The 20,824-nt window shown below is 34.4% G+C and overlaps 2 protein-coding genes across 3 annotated transcripts in view; one reads left to right on the forward strand and one right to left on the reverse strand.

Moving 5' to 3' along the window:
• Window positions 1–20,824, forward strand: part of LSM11 (LSM11, U7 small nuclear RNA associated) — a 770,662-nt gene that overhangs the window by 61,573 nt on the left and 688,265 nt on the right. Inside the window, exon 8 of the transcript XR_012505714.1 lies at window positions 13,643–13,801. The gene's annotated coding sequence lies outside the window, so the exon portion shown is untranslated. Of the gene's footprint in view, window positions 1–13,642 lie in introns of the transcript that reaches the window.
• Window positions 1–20,824, reverse strand: part of CLINT1 (clathrin interactor 1) — a 54,178-nt gene that overhangs the window by 22,766 nt on the left and 10,588 nt on the right. For both annotated transcript variants that reach the window (XM_074360998.1, XM_074360997.1), the window contains exons 2-5: window positions 4,398–4,502; window positions 3,744–3,840; window positions 2,202–2,310; window positions 1,084–1,248 (exon numbers count right to left, since the gene is read on the reverse strand). In XM_074360998.1, coding sequence (XP_074217099.1) covers window positions 1,084–1,248; window positions 2,202–2,310; window positions 3,744–3,840; window positions 4,398–4,502 — 476 coding nt within the window. The remainder of the gene's footprint in view (window positions 1–1,083; window positions 1,249–2,201; window positions 2,311–3,743; window positions 3,841–4,397; window positions 4,503–20,824) is intronic.

Genomic DNA, 20,824 nt, shown 5'->3' on the forward strand with positions numbered 1-20,824 from the left:
ACTCCAAAACCTATTTATGTGATCTAAGAGAAATAATTTTGTCCAATTCAAGAATTGACTTTTATATGATCTCAGACTTAAAAGAAAGGAATTTTTCTGCTGTTAGAAACATTAACCAATTAAGTATTTTTTCTTTGAGGGCAAGAAAGTGGAGAAGCAAAGCAGTGAAAATATTTTATAGATAATTGCAAAATAAGAAATAGGAGATTGTTACACAGTTGCAATGAAGGAGTTATGACATCTCAGTATAATCCAAATATAAACAGACTCAGATATGGGTAGGGCTGTGCATCTAAGTATGCACAGCACTGGCCTGTCTGACCAGGGACTGTCAGCGTTCTCTGAAGACAGAATGAATCCAAAGGAACAAGCTGTGAAACGGAGTTCTTATTTTCTGTATCTGTTTCAAGCACCTAGTCATATATTGTAGAGAAACTATATTATTACAATAAAAATAAACATGAGAGATGAATGTTTGAGCTGTTTTTAAATATGTTAGGAACAATAAAGCAATAGGCCTAGGTGAAAAACTGATGGTATTGTCAGTCACCTTTTTCTACGTCAAATTAACACACTGCTCAACAAAGGAAAAGACTGAGGATGGACCAACTTGTATGAAGCTCATCCATTTCTGGCCAAAAATAGAGCTAAACTGGTTTCTAATTAGAAAGATCAATCTTTTGATCAAGCTTCTTATTTTTTACACTCTAAGCAGTGAGAGAAACCTTTTCTTTTTTAGAATGGGAACCCCAAGAGAAAAGGGTATATAATATATATATACACACACACACACACACACATATATATATATCTGCTTTATTCTCTGTACATCAACTCAAAGTTTGCAGTTATTCAATGATTAATGCTAAGAATAAAATCGTATTTTTGAGCCCACAAAAGTAAAAAAAAAAAATAGAAAGATTCCTAAGATCCACAGGAGCCAAAATGAGTATTATATATATCTTAGAATTCTACATAACCTTTTGAAAAACAGCATTTTTGTCTTCCATATTTCAATGACTCTTAAAATGCACCCAAGAAGCTAAACTGATGCTTAAGTGCTAGTTTGTCCTTGATACTCACTGTATCTGAATCCTCCAACACTGTCTGAGGAAACCCCAACATATTTGTCTTTGTTCTTCTTTGCTTTCTTTCGCTCTTCACGAAGCCTGTCGTCATCCTGGGCAAATTCAACCAATTCTTTCACCTTCTGGCGAATATTTATACCTTGATCCTTGCCATGCTCATCTGTGAGGATGGTAAGGGAGAAACAAAACCTTAAAATAATTCAGCTAATATGTATCAAACCCTCTAACACAAACAAAAAAACAGACATGAAAATTTCAACACAAGAAACCAACTTCAATATTTTAAAATTAATAAAAAGAGGCAAATTGTTACTGAATTTTGTCATTTGCTCATCAGCAAATCTTAAGTCTTGAGGTGCAATTCTGGCTTACCAGAGTGTGTAAAAATGAGCTAAAAAGGACCACAGATATCAGTGCTATGCAAAATCAAAGATTCACCAAAAAGGATTACTAATGATGACCACACAAAATGGACTAATACCCACAAATGTTTTCTTTTTTATGTAGCATTTTCACAAAACAAAACCTACTTTAACATTCTAATAACTGAAAACCACCCAAACCCCTTGGTTTCCCCAATACAAGTTTGGAAACACTAATTACCCAGGATTTAGTGTAGCTGAATAACTTAATTTTTATAAAGTGCTTTTAACTGGGGTATGCTACAAAATGAAATGTGGTTCATTCTGTATCCTCTTTCACATTCAAAACACACTCTGGCCTTGCTGCCTTTGCACAGTAAATATTATTTGGTGGGAGGAAAAAAACCCAGCTTCAAACAGATGTGTGTGTTTTGGAGCTCTAACCTTTTCTTCCCATATGATTAAAGCTACTCCTTTATGGACACCACAGGGGACCAGTCTCCAGTGCATATTTTAATATAAACCCGAACACTCATGTTGTGTTGGTTCTGTTGTTATTAGCCAGTCTTTTCTGCAAGTTCTTGTCTTCACTAATTAATACTCTAGGGCCCCACGTCTTGGATTCTGCACTCGTCACACAACCAGCAACAGTCACATTCTAATTAGAGCGGAGAAGCTTCTAAGCTGGTTCAGGTGACTGACAACCCCAACTACTGTTTTAATTTGCTTATAAGGTTTTTCTATTGCTCACCTACAAAGTGGTAATTTTCCAGGGATCGCAAATCATAAATGTGTTCTCTGGCACTTGTAACAACACGCTCTGATCCATTCCTTATGAGGTAAGCTAGGAGCAGCAATGACTGTAAAAATACAAAGCACCAAATGACTTAACGAAATAAATTCTGGAAGAGCTCTGGTAAATGGCTAAAAAAATAATTCTAACATTAGCAAATAAATCATCTTTCTGTGTGTGTGTGAGGGGGAGTTCTTTACATTAGAAAGTTTAAATTACATAGTCTAAAACTCATATTATCAATTTAAAGTCCCTCTTATAACAAATAAGTAATACACACTTATAACAAATAGTAAATACACTGTCCACTGGATACTGCATGTCGAAAGATTAAAAAAAATTCAGATGTTTAAACAATCTGAATATATGATATAAATGAATACTAAGCTTTCAGAAAGTTGGTTCAGTTTTATTGTTAGAAACATCAGTTTAAAGAGAACAATTTGGTAATTATATGCTCCCATAGCATTTTCCCCAGATAAAATTTAATTTTGGGGGTTAATCATACAGCTTTTGTTTAAAAAACATTTGTAGGGTTTCTTTTTGAGGCAATGAAAATGTTCTGGTTTACAGTAACTACTACACAAATTTGTGAGTACACTAAAAACCACTGAATTATGTATTCTGACCTTAACTTTGGAACAAACATCAACTAAAAATGATTAGATCTATGGAAATCTAGTTAGGTTGGTGAAATTGAGGGGCAAAAAAAAGCCTTGTCCTACCAGGAATTGATTCTTTAAAAAAGTAGTTTACCCAAAAATTATTAAAACAAACAAAAACCTCAAATTAATAAAAATGAACTTACAGAAATTCCAACTGTTTCATTACTACTACTGTACAAGCTAAAGGAATGACAGTGTTTCCAGAAACATCAAAAACATGGAAGTAAATAAAGCACTGATATGCAACACTGAAAGCCAGAGATGAGGCTTTCAAAGTTTCATATATGAATATTATAATGCCATTTTAGAAAACAGAAAAAGTTTTCAAGCAGCAAGAAAATATGGTGGGGATGGAAGAACAGATGACTATCTTGTTTTAGAATTATACATTATATGATGAGATCAGAACTAAATGAAAGGAACTTAATAAAGAGTACATATTTGCAAATTCTAAAATGTCAGAATTTTAATATTAACTAGAATATCTTACTGTATTTTAAAGAGTATCTTTGGTGCACAATACTGTGATAATACTGGCAAGTTTTTATGCAGAGATGACAAATCATATTAGACTGTGCTTTTCATCTTAATTGCTCATGCACCAAACATACATACCACTATAGATTCATTACTTTTGATATACACAAATATATGAATAGCTGTTTATGGAAACTAGAAAACAGGACACAAACAGCAAATCTACTTCTTTTATCTGTTTTAGAATGTTGTATTCTAGGATTTCACGCCATCCATAATCATTTATGCATGTACACCTTAAAATTCCAAGCATTTGTCTTCAACATGTCAAATAAGAAATACAGACTAATACCCATACCTTATAAACTCTTCTCCAATTTTTTTTGTTGTCTTTTAACATTCGTGACCAAAGCATGTTCATAAGTTCTGGAAATTGTTCATACATAAATGTAGCCCTGAAAAAAGAATTAATTTTCCTCAAGAGTTTGCAATATGTTAATTTTGACAGCAGATGGCAGGCTTGTTCTAAGTTACTATGTTTCCCTGAAGAGCTTTAAAAAAAATTAATAAACTTAATTCAAAAAAAAATTTAAATAATATGCTTCCTTAAAAGTGTCTTTATCCTTTATTTTGTATAAAATCTAGCACATTTGTAAGTCCCAGTAACTAATATATTTTACAAGCCTTTCATTCACTGACATAGTCATCCAGATGTTTATCAGTAAAAAGTTTTCCTAAGCTTTATTTCAAGTTATTTAATACACATTTGTCAAAATTTTATGTAGTAAGCTACAGTAAATCTCTAAACTTCATTGACAACAAAAAATTTGTTTTACTTTTTTGAGCTAGTATTTAAGGGGAATGGATCCTGGGTAAAACTTCTTCCATTAATATCTGAATGAGTCTGCAAAATTTATATGTGGCAGCTAAGCAGTTTAAAACTGAAAGCAAATTTCACTTTTCTGTGTAAAGATAGATTCTTTCTGCACTGCTGAGTCAAATTATCACTTACTTGGCAATCTCTCCCATGAGTTGCCCAGAAGGTCCCCAAGGATCGTCATTCGTTGCTTCTCGAACCTTAGACTCGATTTCTGAATAATTCATTACCACATTGGTGCTGCAGAGAAAAAAAATGCACGCACATACGCACAAAGATTAGCATCAAAACTGAGAAACACATGAAAACTTAATAATGACACTACTGGGTGTCCTAATGAGATACCTCTACAGGGTGGGAAAGAAAACATCTTTTGTGCACAAGCTACCCCGAGGACACTATATAACACATTTAAGTTATCTCTTAAGAAGATTTTACTATTCCATTAGCCTTCAAGAATACAGATGAGAGATTAGAGCTGGCATAAGTCCAGTAAAAAATGGCTTTGGGTCAAATTAAAAAGGAAATTGAACATGCTAAGAGTCTATTATAAAACTGAGTTGTCAGCTTGCTGATCAGACCTGGTTTACACACAGTCTTATGTTTTCTGTTTATAGAAATTCTATAAGTTAATAAGCAAACTTATGTAACAGCTGACTTATTATACTGTATATAAAAAAAGCAATGAAAAATCAAAGATAATACTCTGAAGATGTTTAGAACCACTATGCACATTCAATTGTAATCCTTATTTTTTTCACTTAACTATATCACATACATTTTCTGTCACTCTACAGTCACTGTAATCCTCACTTTTAATGGCTACATAACATTCTATCAGGAGATCATACGATGATGTATTTAACTTCCACTTAAGACTTCAGCTGTGGCTAAGAACAGGGGTTCTATGAGTCAGAAAGATCTAACTCCAATTACTTACTTTGTGACCTTTGGCAATACTATTTTAATTCTCTTAATCTCAGTTTCCTCCAATGTAAAATGGAAATAAGAAATACTACTACTGCCTCAAAGGGCAACGTTATCAAATGGCACACAATGAATAGTGCAGTGTCTGATACTTAGAAGTGCTAAATAAATGTTAGCTATTATTATCAGAGATAATAACCACCTATTAGAATTTTAAAATATTAAGTGGTATTTTTATAAGAAAGAACTAACTTTGAAAAGATTCCCTTACTATTAAGACATGAGGTGGCAAAATGTTTGGTTGTTAAAACAGAATTTCTCATGTTTATATGGATTTAAGAATTCAAAGACATTCTGAGGAATAAAGAAATGTTGTGAAAATGTGACAACTATAGTAGTACTCATTTGACATCTAAAGCTCCAATTATTACTGAACAACTGTTATAACAGATGCCTGTGAATATAGTAATTCCAACCTTCCATTTAAAATTTAAGTTTTAGAAATAGTGAAAAATAAGAATTTGGTAACTATGAGTTACATATACCCTACTTTCGCTGTATGGTTTTTCAGTCATCAAAAAGTTCTGTTTTAAATAAGGAAGGTCTGGTTCTAACTGGTACTCGAATCTCTCAAATATAATTTCAAATTTATTTTTATTTCAATTAATAAATGATGTTAGTTCAAATTTAAATGTATATAAATATGATGTGCCAAATCACAGACTAAATCTGGCTTCTAGATTTACATTCAGAATACTGTTCTACCGAGGTAGAAAACCGAAATCTGATAACTTTGTCAAATCTTGGAGAAAGCTGCCTTCTAAAATATCAAGTGGTTTGATAGTGTAAAATTATTTATAAATTATTTCCCTGGCACTAAAAAAAATGCATGGTCTCCAATGCCTTCTTAAAAATTTAAGAGTATTAATGGATAGATTTTTATAAAAATCCAGTAACGATTCTATTGGCAATAATTGTGCATGTAAAGAAATAATAACAGTTTTTTCTTATTTTGCCAACAATGGAACCAAAATAAAATCAAGGCAGCCAATGACACATTTGCATTTTAAGATGCCACAAAATAATGGATTTCAGAATGCTTTTGTTTATTCTAGTAACTGAAGAATATGTGGCTAAGACAGTTAAAAGTATCAAAATGCAGCTGGAGGAATAAACAATAGCAATTAAGATTATAATCCACCCGAGTATTTCATAACCAAGAGCGCACTTGAAATTTGTTTGCATTGTTTAATTGTTGGAGGACAAGATGAAAAGAGTTAATCTCTAGTCCATGTACATGAAATATTTTTACTAGAGCCTTCATAAATGCTGTAGCTTTCAGAACACTACTTTCCTTGTTCAAGCTACAAAAGCCCATGGGTCAAATGAGAAAGGTCCTGTTTCCCTAACCCTTCACAAGATTCTTAACTGAAAGCCTGTGTGTTTGAGTGCTGTGTGTTTAAGAGGAAGAGCTGGCAGAGAGCCAGTAATTTAAGAATCTCCTTATTTCCTTGGTTGAAAAACAAAGGGAATTATGTAAAATCACAACCTGCCATCAGAATACATTCACAATATAAAGTATATCCATGGAAAAATATGGCAACAATAGTAACAAAGTTAGAACCCTTCCACAGAGTATCAGGCTCTATTTTAAAGCCATTTTCCAATGAAACCGTTGCTTTCCAGAAACTGGAACACTCTTAAGATGAGATCTGATGGCATAAAGGATTCCAAAACAAAGTATTTTTAAGCTGTACTTAATTCAGCAACAAATGTAAACTAAAACAAAACAACACTGTATAGTTTGGCCTCATTCCAGGTCATTTAAAAATAACTATTTCTAAAAAGGTAGAAATGGTATTTTGATCCTTCCTTTCCCATGTTTTCTACTGCTCTCAATCCACACCCTATGCATAATTCCAGTGACCTTTTTAAGAAAGGAAAATAACTCACGCCCTGTCTCCCAAAGAAAGAAAAGTTAAAAAAAAAAATGTCCAGATAAGCAGGGAAAAAACAGCCAGTTTAATTCCCAAAACTTCCTATGATTGACACAAATGTTTTTTAAAGAATGGATAATTCAGACACTAGAGGGGGATCACCCATCAGTTTTTTAAAACCCACACACAATTCAGACAAAGGTCGAGGATCTGTTATGCAAACAAAATTATACGAAATTATCAGGGAATGACCAGAGTGAACAATGTAAGAAGCTGCTCGTGTTCTGAAGATTTTTTACCTTAAAGCAATACTGAACCACTGCTTTTTATAGGGCTAAAATCTATAATTAAAATCAATTCACAGTGCTCTTACACACTTTCACGTTTGCTCCTCACAACACCCCAGCAATAGGTAGGACAGGACTAAAAGTCCCTAAAGAGAGTGCTTAACTCTGAACAACCCAGCACCACTCATTCACTGGATTTTATTTTGCTAATTGAAGTATAGTCGATTTACAACATTGTGTTAATTTCTGGTGTACAGCAGAGTGATCAGTCATACAATATATATACATATTCTTTTTCATACTCACTGGACTTTTGATGCCAACTACTAAGTTACCATCCTCGAGTTCTGTATACATGCTTCTATGGCTATATGAACACTGCCAATATTCAATTAAGTCAAGGGCTGGGTATTCAATCTGTAAATAATTAGTACTCATTTTGGTCCTCCTCTTTAATTCCCACTTTCTGCTTATTGCACCACTCACTACTGATAAAATATCAAGTTAATTTACTTGGTAATGGTTTCGGTCCAGGTTTGGGAGGCAAAACTGGTTGAAAGTAAAGGCTAAAATGGGGCTTTCACTCACAGATGGCCAATGTTTCTTCTAATCTACATTAAGAATAATCAGTAAAATGACTGACAAGAAATAACTTCAGCAGTCCTTATGATATTTTTTCCTGCCAAAGTTCAAGAATATGCTTTGCTAAAACAAAACTACGCAGCCAGAGAAAAGGTAAAGCATAGGTATTCTGTAGTCCTAACTGCTAACAAAGGAAGAACATTGAAACAGATTTACTAAGAACTCTTTTTCCTAGCCAGCCTTTTTAATTTTACTTTTTTTAAAAAAAAGGAGTCAACTGGGCCTGTATTTCTAATATGTTTTTTTCTTTTTGTTTTAAAGTTATTACAAAGACTTCATTCACTCTGAGATTAGGAAAAAATATTTAGCAGTATTTTGACCTTTAAACTTGTGCTTTGTCGAACGTATATCCACGCTTACGGACACAAGAGAGTTAGAAGAAAAAAAGAAAAGGGCAGCAAGAGACAGAGACAAATACAGCGTTCAAAGTAATGGCTTTAAATATGGTACTTTTTTCTTCATACTGTACTTTCCTTTTCCTGCATTTTCCAAAATTTCCCCCATGAACATTATACTGTGACTAAGAGAAAAGTATTAAATGCCATTAAGAATACAAATGGAGTACTTAGCAACATTTTAACTATTTATAGGCAAATAAGCATCACGTTAGACCATGTATTATTTGTACTTCCAATGTCTTGTTATCAGGCTAATAAATGCAGCAAACTAGTAACTAAAATACATGTATACATACTAAAATATGTATACCAAATGCTATGTGTGTAAAACCACAGGGGACAATTTAGTTACCTAATACTGAAATTAACATGATTTAAAAAAATTGTATTTGGGAAGAACAATTTCCAACATTAAAACCTATATTTAAAACTGACCTCTTAATCTTAATACAACAAAGATTTCAGAAGATACATTTATGATATAGGTAAAACTGTTCACTCCCTATAAAATAGCAATCTTTAAAAAACTTTTTAAAAACAATAAAACACACATAAAATGAACACTGAAAAAGATAGTTTTCTCAAGTAACAAGTTACTCATGTCAGGAAAATTTGTTCCTTTTAAAAGATGTTTCTAAACAAAATAGTAGGCAAATAGTTTTAAGAACACTTGCTCTAAAAGCTTAATAATAGACCACATGACACTCATTTTTCATCAGGGGAAGATGGCCTGCACCACATTATCCTTATCTGCAAGCTGAACATTGATAGGCTCAACACTCATTTCAAAACCAAGTTACATTTTATTACAGTCCTAGGGACAGTATCAAATTTATGGTCGATAACCAAAAAGTCTAGTTCTCCTAAACTCAACAAATACATAAATTTCACTGTTGCACCCTTCAAAAAAAAAAAAGCCTTTTACTGATCTGAAAATGAAATACAAAACAATGAATAAGGTCTTAACACAAGTGACAGTTCAGTAGAAGAATTAATGTTGCTAAAGCAGATATAATGATCATATATGACTACAGAGTATCTCAGTTATAAAATAGCTATAGTGCTAAAACAAAGGGAAACCCACAGCACTCCCTCAGTATCACAAGAAAATGAACGAAATAAATACTGAAAAGTACAGAGGAAGCAAACCCAAGGCTCTAGTGCTGCCACTACTAGAAGCCCCTCTACCAAAACAATAAATAAGTAAAAATTTAAAACTTCAAGTGAGGAGAGAGGGAAACAAATGTAACAGCACAGCCTTAGTAGAGAAGTTTAAATAAATGTACACTCACGATCACATGACTAGTAAATAGCAATACATGTCCAAATTTGGTTAGGCTTTCTACTTCTTGTTAAATGTAGCCTGTTTTCTACTGTGCCATAATGCCCTAAAAGAAGAGAATTAGTAATAGCACCTGAGTTAAATGAAAAAGCCTACGATATATAAGATGACATCACGAATCGTGCTACTAAGAAGAACTAAATGCTGAATTAATGTTTTAAAAGATATATTCTCAGTCATGCAAATTCCATTTTCTTTGGTTTTAGTAAAATTAAATACCAACTATCCAGCTGAAAAGGAGGAAACCATTGTACCTACACCCCCCCCCCACCCAGCTTTAAACACATATTAAAAGCAAGGTAAAAATATCAGTATGAATAGGGAAAAACTGAAACTGAAGACATTTAAAATCTTACCCATTCTTCTACAGTAACAAGATTTCAGAAGAGTAATCTGGTTACTTACTAAAACATATACCCTATTTCAATCCACTTATATCATAAGTATGTAGTACCGTATCATAATTTTTTGAGAGAGAGGTGAACAGGGAGCAAATTAAACACAAAACACCACTCTGCAGATAGAAAAAAACTACAAGAGTAAACCCTTAACATTTTTGAAAGATGCACTGAATACCTCTGTGTATCTTTAAAATTATGAAAATAAAAATGTATGTACAGACTCCTGACAATCTCACAGATTCAATCAAGAATTAAAGTATCCTGTGCATATTATACTTCCTCAACAATATTTGGATTCACCAAATTTCTTTAGGTAAAAACTTTTGCAAACATTTTTCTTTTATTTATTTTTTTCACTGATTTCATATAGGTTTGATTGTTTCATCAATCGAAGGTACCATCAAATCTGATACATTCCTCTCTAAATATGTGTAAAACTTCTCTTTTCTGTCTGTGAATCATCATTTTCTTAGGATCTGCCACATTCACTACCAGTACTGGAGGTTAGCTTTCTTTGAGTTGTTTTTCACGAAGAAGTTATTAAAAGTTGTTACCACAGCCCAGAGCTGGAGCACAACAGAGCTGAGCTGCAAGATGGATGCCAGTGACTGGCTTACTAGCTAAGTGACTAGTTCCCACAGATGCAAGTTAGATTTGGATCTTAACAAAATTATACATATTTCCTGTAATAAATCTAGATCTGCTTAAAACAGTCAAAACTCTGAACAGAAAAATCTATCAAGAATCTACTGCATTTTAAAAAGGAGAATGGTTCATAATAGGAAATGTAAGGCAAAAAATTTTTAATCTAAGAACTTTAATCAGTAACTGACAGAAACCAATTTATAACGTACTTTCTCTTCTAATCTCTAAAAATACTCATTACAGATTATCAGTAGTCCAAATGATATCTTTATCTAAAGATTTCAAGCTTAAAAACCAGCATTCCAAATACACACAATTTCAAAGTGTGCGTTAAAAAAATACGGTTCCTTGCTTATGTAAGAGTTTACCTACCATTCCAGGAAAATGTCCGGTATTGATTCAGTATCAGTTTACATAAGCCAACAGTACCCAGACTCACATCTAAAATTTCTGAGATTCCTGACAGCTGATTTGTTCATCATTTAAGTATCAAGTTGTCCTAACATGTAACTAGCAGAAGTAATATATCTTACAAAATTTCTTCCCCCAAAACCACAAAAAATTACTATTTTATGGTTTATGTAGAATTCAAGGTCAGAAAACAGCATACAAAATGAATAATCATTAAAGAAGTCAACATTCCAAATTTAGTTTCAAATGGCAAACTATGTACCAGACTAGAATGTACATATAAATTGATCACTGGAAAGATAAAAACTTTTAGAAATAGTGATTAAAATACCTCATTTTATATGAAAGACCATTAAATGTTTAGTGTCCAACATAAAGTCTTTTGGGAAACACTAGAAACCACATATAATTATTTCAACTCTTCAGAGAAATATAGGAATTGACCCAAAACAAACAAACAAACAAAAATACTTAAACCAGGATGGTAGCTGGATTTCTGCCCCTCAAAGGCTGTCATTTTATTCTTTTTTTCCAAAAGGTACCAACTCCTTGATCACTACTAAGTGTGATGAACTGACAACTTCTCAAGGAAATAGTTTAGTAATTTATGTAACAGATATGCAAAGGAAAACCTCCATGGATGAGATAAGCCAAGAAAAACATCCTGATGTCCACAACTGAATAATGACCCATGGGAGGAAGAAACCATACAACTATTTCCCCTTCCTTACAACTTCAGTGGTTAGCAATACCAAATTAAATAACCCATTTGATAGCAGCGGATTCTCAGACACTCCAAGAACTGTTCCAAAACACAAGGCCACACTAAAAGAAAATACTACACATCTATGTATTTTCATACTCCGCTTCATCTTTTATGGCTATTTTGTAGAAAAGAAAAATAATACACGTATTAATTGATTGATAATTTGTTACAAATGAATAGGGACCATATCTTGTCTCTGATCCCTGGACAAATCAACCACATGTGTCTCAGTTTCCCTATCTGAGAGGTAGTTCCTGTGTACTACAGAGACTAAATGAAATGACGTGTAAAGCATTTAGCACACATGGTTATTTTTCTGCCGGTATTTATTATTTTTAGTTTGAAGATATTCTTTATATGGCCCTTAAAGGAGACTGGCATTAACATTTACTACTTACCCACATCTCATTCATTATTGCAGACCTTTATAGTCATAGTAACTAGCAACCTATCTGACCCATAGTGTGGACACTGAAATGAAGATTTCTAGAACATAACTATGTAACAAGGCAGAAATGATCGTTATTAACAAATGGCCAAAAATCTGGAAATGAGTATTAGCAACAGAACAACTATCAATACAAGCCTTAGCACAGAACTGCTATTTTATGCTTAATACAGTTTGTATTTTGAAGTTCACTCTCCTTAATAATCTTGGTACACCACCAATCGTGAGTGAGGGTTTTATTTTATATTAGGCAGCAATTTCTCCTGTAGTGGTAATCTGACATCATCTGATAAAAGTCTCTAACTTTTTGGATTCACTTAATTACCTCATTCATATCAACTATTGGAGTAATATAACTTGAAGCAAATTATGCAAAAGTCAAAGACTTTTAAGCTATTTTAAAAAGGGAACTTATCTAGCATGAAGTTTATATTTACAATTTAGAAATATTAAAAGTTGCAGAATTCTGAGCTCTCAAAATGCCAAAAATAAGGTCCATGTAATTCACTCTACGAAGTGTTTGGCTGAACAAAGGATGTTAGAAAAGCCCCAGTACTTCAGTTCCTCTATCCTGTTTCCTATGTAAGAGCACAAATCATTATACTAGGAAATGTCTGGACGTTCAAGGGTCTTGATCGTTTACATGGAAGCCCTTCTATTTTGTCTCTAGCACAGGTGCTGTTATTATGACCTGGGCTGCAAATGACAGGCTTAAAAAAAAGCTGTCCCAACAAAGGCTAGTCCCATGATGCTAAGGAGTTATTATTTTCCAGAGAAGCACTCTGGCAGAGCAGTACGATTTGGGGAGGCTCACAAAAGGGAAGAACTGTCCGTGTGTTTCAGGGAAGCACGATGAAAACTTGCTTCCAAAATTTAACAGCAATGGTGCTTAGAACAACACAGCAATAGAACAGGCAGAGGCAGCCACCACTAGGAAATTCTTCCTTTCCTGGCCACAGAAAACAAAGCTCTTACAACACAAAATTGTAAGAATACCAACCAATATCAATTACATAAAACCATGTGCATGAGGACAAAACCTAGAAGGAAAAAAGCCAATAAAAAGTGTTGGGGTGGGCCCCATGCTTTAAAATTTTATTTATACAATGAAAAAACCGATTTTTTCAAGAAAAGTAAAATAGCTTGTATAATATAAAACTTTCCTTCATTTGCTAGGGAAGTGTTCTACGGCAGGGGGGAATTGAATTCTGCCGAGGATCAGCTTCCACCGCCCTGCCTCAGCAGCCGGTGTGCTGCATCAGGGCCCCCGCGTGCACGGGTGAAAGCTTTCTGAAAAGCCAGCTATGGATGCAGGGCCAGAAGGTAAGGGTGTCAGGTTGCTCTCTGCCCCTGGCTCCCTAGGAGTGAATGCCAGCCCCAAACCAAAACCATTTTCTATTTCCAGCAGACTGTTTCTTTTTTATCACGTAACTCTGTAACTTTTAAGATTTTCATTTTTTAATTTTCTTCTTAAACGGCACTCTAGTGTTCTGTGAAAAATATTTTGGGGGACATTAATTGGGGTTATATATGAAGTGTGCTCCACGGTGAGCTTTGGGAAATGTTATGTAAAACAAAGGTAATTTTATTACTGCAACACTTCTTGGAGGCTTTAGCATTCTCATGCGTATTTTGAGTCTCCAAAAGGGGGACTATGTTAAAAATTTCTAAAACTTTGGGGACAACATACCTTTTCTCTGGAGCATTCTGTTAAGTGTCCCAAGAAACCCACTTCTGTATATATTATTTTTTTTTTAATGGTCCTCTTTTCCAAACTTCCAAAAATGTTGTCAGTTTATACTTTTTATCTTACCACTGCTTTTAATATTTGTTATTTCTTATTTTTTACCTAATTAATAGCTTTTCCTTTAACCTTTTATTTTTATGTGTTTAAACTCTTACCTGTTGGCTGTTTTACAGCCTTTTTCCTACAACTCATTTATTTTTGTCATATTTAAAAAAAAACTCTTGACTGAAACTTTACTGTTGATCTTAATTTTCAATCTTGTTTAAGTTTCATCTGTTTTTACTCTTTTTGTACCCTTTTCTCCCCTTGGTTTTTAAACACTTTTAAACTTTATTCCAATCCCTTCAAAGTTCTCACTTTATTTTTTTTTTTGCTTTACGTTTTAATTTCTTAATTCTCATTTAATAACCCTATGTTCAACATCTTTTTTTCCTGCACAATTTACTTATTTTACATATTATAATGCATAGCTAAACAAAAAGAAACTCAGCCAAGAGCAGGGGAAAAGACGCGGATACCTCTCCCCACTAGCAGCTGCTTTTCTGGGCTCCCTCTTGCAGAGGTAACATTTTTCTTAAGGATCAATTAAATATGTACATGAGATACTCAAAAAGAAAGTAACTTTATCAAGTCCTAAGGGTGGAAAAATTGATTACTCTCATAATTAGAGCTGCTTTTTAACAATAATGTGCTAGTTTCTATGTATCTGACAGGGAGCAACATGAAGGTAGCTTAACTGTTTTCCATCTTGATACACGACCTCAGGGCACATCACAAAGCCGGGCAGGGTGGTACAGCTGCTGGGGTGTTCGGAGTCATCTCTGGGAGTCCTTTCCTCACTGCCTACTTCCCATTAATTTCCAAGACCTGTTCATTCTGCGTTAAAAATACCGGCACTCACCTCGAGCCTAAGCTCCTGTAAACGGATTTAACAATCTCTCCATTCTGGGTGTATTCTCCTTTTATTCATCTTCTAAACCGCAATCAGATTCATCTTCCTAATATTTAGTGTTGGCCATGTTTGTCTACCACAAATTCATCACAACCTTCCCCCCAAACATTTCCCTCCTCCTGTATCAGTGGACAATACCATTCAGGCTTATGGCTTAAGTATCGCTATTCGTTACTTTTCTCCCCTCTTCCTAACCAGCCTCCAATCCATTCCTTTCCAATTCTGTTTTCTAAATATCTCTCAAATATGTCCCTGTACTTTTCCCTATCCACACTCCCACCACCATGGTCCAGGGGGACTACCATTTCTCATGCCAACAACCTTGTAACTAGTGTCTCTGCTTCTCCTCTATCTCCCAACACACTAGAGCCAAAGTAAACTCCTGCTGAAACACAAATCCTACCTATTTGAGCCCTGATTTTAAATGTAGCAAAGGCTTCCTTATTACCTTCAAGATGAAAGCCACATTCCCTAACATGGCAAAAAAAGGCCCTTCATGTGAGATACCAATTTATTTCTTCAGTCCCATCACTGTCATTCTCACCTCCAGCTCTGTGCAACTGCTGTTCTCTCTAAGTCCTCTGGACACCCATCCCTGCCCCCTCAACTAACTCCACTTCATCATCAGATTTTAGCTTAGCTACACAGCAAAGCATATAATGTGCTTTCCACTGTCTTGAACTAAAACTAAACCCAGTGTACTATATATATAACAGCATGTTTGTTTACTTGCCTGCTTCCCTCTCTGGACTGAAAGCATCCAGAAGACACAAACTGTTTTACTCACTTAAAGATCATCAGTACCTGGAACAGGTTGATGACAGCAGACATGTAGTAAGTATTTATTGAGTAACTGAACGAAAGGACTAAAATTATTAAATAGCTTCCTTCCTCTGACTAAACAAAGTCCTAACTAAACTAGTGATCAGGACCTGCACGATCTGGCCTCAACCTATCTATCTAGCCTTTTCTCCCATTACTTCTGTTTCATTTCTTTTATGAGGTAATTATATTACTAGCTGAAATTTAAACATGCCCTTTACTTTCTTACTTCAGTTAACTATTCACCCTTGGAATCCCCACCTCTTCTATCATTTAAAATCAAAACTAGTTTTTAACAAAGATGCAAAATGAAGCCTTCCTCTTTCCAACCCATATTCTCCCTTTCCTGTGATGGAATAAACATTACATTTTAACTCTGATGAATTATACTCTGCCTTGTACAATAGCTATGCATGAATTTATCTTAACCCCCTTAATATATTGTAAGTTTTAAAAAAACAAGCAGAGTTGATTATTTGAGGACTCGGTATTTGTTAGTTTATTTGCTCACTAAAATTGTATTTGTAACACCAAAATCAATATTCACGACATTTTCATGGCCATTTGTGAAAAGCAAAGAATGAGTCATCTGTCACACATTCCCAGCTGAGGTCAAAAAGGTGATGCTCTGTCTTCTTGTTTCAGTTCTCATACTGTAAACAAATGTCCTTTCCCCTGGTCTATTCAGTGTTAGGTTTTTTCAGATCTTTATGCTTTTTCTTGATTCCTTTGTTTAGTATGGCCCCCAAGCCTAGTGCTAAAGTGCTATCTAGTGCTTCTAAGAGTAAGAATGTTATAATGTACCTTACAGAGAAAATATCTATGTTAGATAAGCTCTGTTTGGCATAAGGTATAGTGTAGTTGACTCTGAGTTCAATATTAATGAATCTATATCTATATCTATATATATAAAGAAGGTGTCTTTAAAATAGAAACTTATATAAACAAAGGTTACACACTAACTGGTTGATAAAAATGTTGTGACCAGAGCCCCAAAGGAATCTAACCCTGTATTTCCTCTAGGAATAGAGGTTCAGTATTTGCAGTGACTTTGTAAAACAAAACTACCTCAAAGAACCAGGACTGACTGTACTACCCATTATGCATTTCTGGTTCCCTCTCAGTGACTAACAATGAACGCCTCACATAAAATGGGTATTTAACAACTGACCAGTAAACACATAAATGAAATCTATGATATTTTGGTAACAGAGGAGGGCAACGGAAGAGAATACAGATTAAGATATGAATGGAGAGGACTAAAATAAACAGCCTCTGACCAACAAAAACACAAAGAGAGTGACAAGAGAAATACAAACCTCACAAAATTTTCTTTAAAAACTGTCATGGAACATTTCAATCCCAGGTCTTTTGGGGTCACAGCCAGAAAGACTTGTTAGTTTACTATAGCCCCTAAAATTAACTTTTTGATCCCTACATGAAAGGTTGAAAACGTTAATATATTTTGGCACAAGACTTCTGTCTCCCACAGAAATAGCTGAAGAGCTAAACATAAAATTTAAGGCTGAAAAAAATACTTCCAAACCTTTAAACCTCCTACTTATGCTCAGTGTCAACTGTGGATCAGGGAGCATCATGGATTTCACTTCTATAGTTGTAATTCTAATACACAAGCAGCCCTTGCTTTACATGCACCCTGTTAACTGAAACTCGTACGTACTGGACCAGGCCCTCACTTTGCAAAATCTATTACTACAGGAGAACCGAGCAAAACAAAGACTGTATAGCAGTAATTCTTGTGTGTTCCTTCTGAAGTAACACAAGTGGCAGAGGCAAATGAACACATTTTATCAACTGCTTCACATTCTAGTCCATAAGACGGCATATTTATAATTGGTTTTTTAAAGACTTATATAACTCTATGGGCCAGGCAATGTCCTAAGCCCTTTATAAAGAATTTATCCAATCCTAACAACTCTATGAGACAATCTTATTATACCCATTTTTACAGATGAGGAAACTGAGGCACAAAGAGGTTAAGTATCTCACTCAAGGCCACACAACCATTAAGTAGTGTGCTGAAGATTTGAACCCAGGTGGTATGACTCCAGAGATAAAGGTCCAGACTTTATGCTCCTAATTGCTATGTTATAATTATGATTTTAACCAAGCCCCCTCTTCCTCTTACCCCATTCCCAGCTCCTGATCCATTATTTAACTCAGTACTGAAAGCAATGTACATAAGTGGGATCATTTCATTACTCCGCCTATCAAAATTCCTCACTGGCTTAACACACTTACAATAAATCTAAACTCTATGCAATGGCCTACAAATCCCTGAGCCCACCTGGCTCCTTCCATGCTCTTGCCACACTCTTCTCCAGCTTTCTCACCAGCTCCTTCCCCACTCTGGGTCTTTGCTCACTTTGTGTCCTCTCTCTGGAACACACTCTTTCCTTTACTCTGTGTGTTCTACTTTAAATTCTTTAAGTCTTAATGCAGATACCATATCCTCAGAAAGGCCTCTTCCAACCACCCTGATTAAAACAGCCCCATTCATCATTCTCTACTTCAGCACCTTTTCCTCATAATATTTTAAAAAGTTTACTTGTTCTTTTTTATTTACCTCTCTCCCCATCGAAACTTATTTACAACTGTACTTCAAGAATCTGAAAGAGTTCCAGATGATCAATAAATATTCATTAAATGAATAAGCCAGGTTATCTTCTGGCTTCCTGTGGTCCCTAGTACAATACCTCATTCTATTTATCATCTGGGTTTCAGACATAAGAAGCATACCTATAATTTGAATTTTGTTTATCAGAGGGTATACAAACATCAGGAATATACTTTAACTCATTCAATAAAAGATGAGTATCACTATATATTCAAAAAACTCGTATCTAAAAAATGTTATCAGTCTAAAAGGATTGTTAATTATGTATTGTTATAATTTTAAAATTATTCCTTATAAATCTCAACATGGCCAAAGGGATATTCAAACACCAGTGCTGTACCTCCAGCAAATTTCTCAAGCTCCTCTACTCTTAATTTCAAATTACTTGTATTTAATTACTTTGAATTGTGTAGTTTTGCTGCTTTTAAACATTTTTACATATACAGTTATTCTTTTTAATTATTGGGAAAATGTGACTCTCAACATTTGGTTAGTTTTTTTCCAACTTAAGTCAAAAGGATTTCATATTCCAAACAAATTATCTATTTGGTTTGGGGGTAAATAGGCCCAAGCATACACTTAAGATATACATCCCACGATTATCTACAGAAAATTAATCCTCAATACTTATCTCTACAAACGTCACAAACGTAGGTATTTTATATTTGTTTGCTAAATAAAGTGTCAACATCCAGCATTCTAATTAGAATAGTGCTGCCATTACTGAGGCTTAAATTACTCAGCAATCAGATCCCAGTTTAAACTGTAAACAATTTAAGAGCCAAACAGGAGTTATAAGGCATTAGTATGTGAGTTACAGGTAGATGGTTGTACCATGAAATATCTTAGAAAAAGTACATTCTATGAGAGCATTTTATTGACATAATCAGCTTATGCACAATATATACACTTGTATACATATGCTTTAATTTTTGTCTTTTCATACTTCACTGATTTATGGAGATGGGAAAAACTGCTGGAGGTGGGAAAAACAGGAGAGAACACCAATGTAGCATCCTTCATAAATCTTTTTCTGTTACTGTTTAAAAATACAAAAACAAAACATTAATTATCCAAAAGAAAAATACCAGCACCAGCACACTTTCAAAAGTCTTTGTCCCATGTACCAATTCTCAGTACTGGAGGTGCTCCTACACATAAGTTCTAGTAACATCTTAATTATGACAAAAATCTCTCTATGTAATCCACCATGTAACCTCTTTTTAAAATCTGCCTCACTGCTAAAAGGAAGCAAAACCAGGAGTCCTTACAGAAATGGCTGACTCCAGGGATGAAGTAGTGAAAATATAGGATAATCAATGAAACCTCTTGTGCCAGAAAGTGAGAAAGTGTTCTAAATAGATATAGACAGACAGGCAGGCAGGCATGTCAAAAGGACACAGGCCAGCTTTACAGGGCTCTTGCTGGCTAAATTGGTGACAATTTAAGTACTGAAATAAGTAAGGACTATAATTGATTACAGCTCACTGAATAAAATGAAAAACCATGAAGGAGGAATGGAGGAAAGAAAAAAATGAGAGCTCATGCTTAAAGTAAACTGATAACTATGGAGAGAAGGGGAGGGATGAGCACACCATTTGTAACCATTATAGTAAAGACTGGCTCAAGTTAGAATCAGCAGATGCTAAGTCTAGGGAGGAGTGTGATGAGGAGGGGAAGGGGTCTCAGAGTCTCTCCCTACAGACTAGTTATTAGTTGCAATGAGACAACACCTTGACTGAGTGGTCAAAATTAACATCACTAATGAGGAACATACAAAAAATGTTTTCCTCCTGAAAAGGACACATCACTTAATATAATTTTCCAGCTCAGAATACGTAAACTGAGGAACTATCAGCTAAACTTAAATTGTGGAATATCATATAAAATAACTGGCCTGTAATCTTCAAAAGCGCCGTCATTTTTGTTAGGAAAGAAAGGTTAAGGAACTCTTCATTAAAGGAAAGAGCCATGACAATTATTTCACATGATCCTGGGCTGAATTTTGTACTAGAGTGGAGTAACTGACAAAATTGGAGTATCGACTTCAGAAAGATAAAATTATTGTTTCAATGTTCAATCTTCTGAATCGGGTTATTATATCATAGCCATATAGGAGAATAATCCTTGTTCTTAGAAAATGTACACTTAAGTCCTGAGGCATGTAACCTACTTTCAGATGGATCAGAAGAGTGTGTG

Source organism: Camelus bactrianus, chromosome 3 (genome assembly GCF_048773025.1).
Source record: "Camelus bactrianus isolate YW-2024 breed Bactrian camel chromosome 3, ASM4877302v1, whole genome shotgun sequence".
Classification (NCBI taxonomy): Eukaryota; Metazoa; Chordata; class Mammalia; order Artiodactyla; family Camelidae; genus Camelus; species Camelus bactrianus.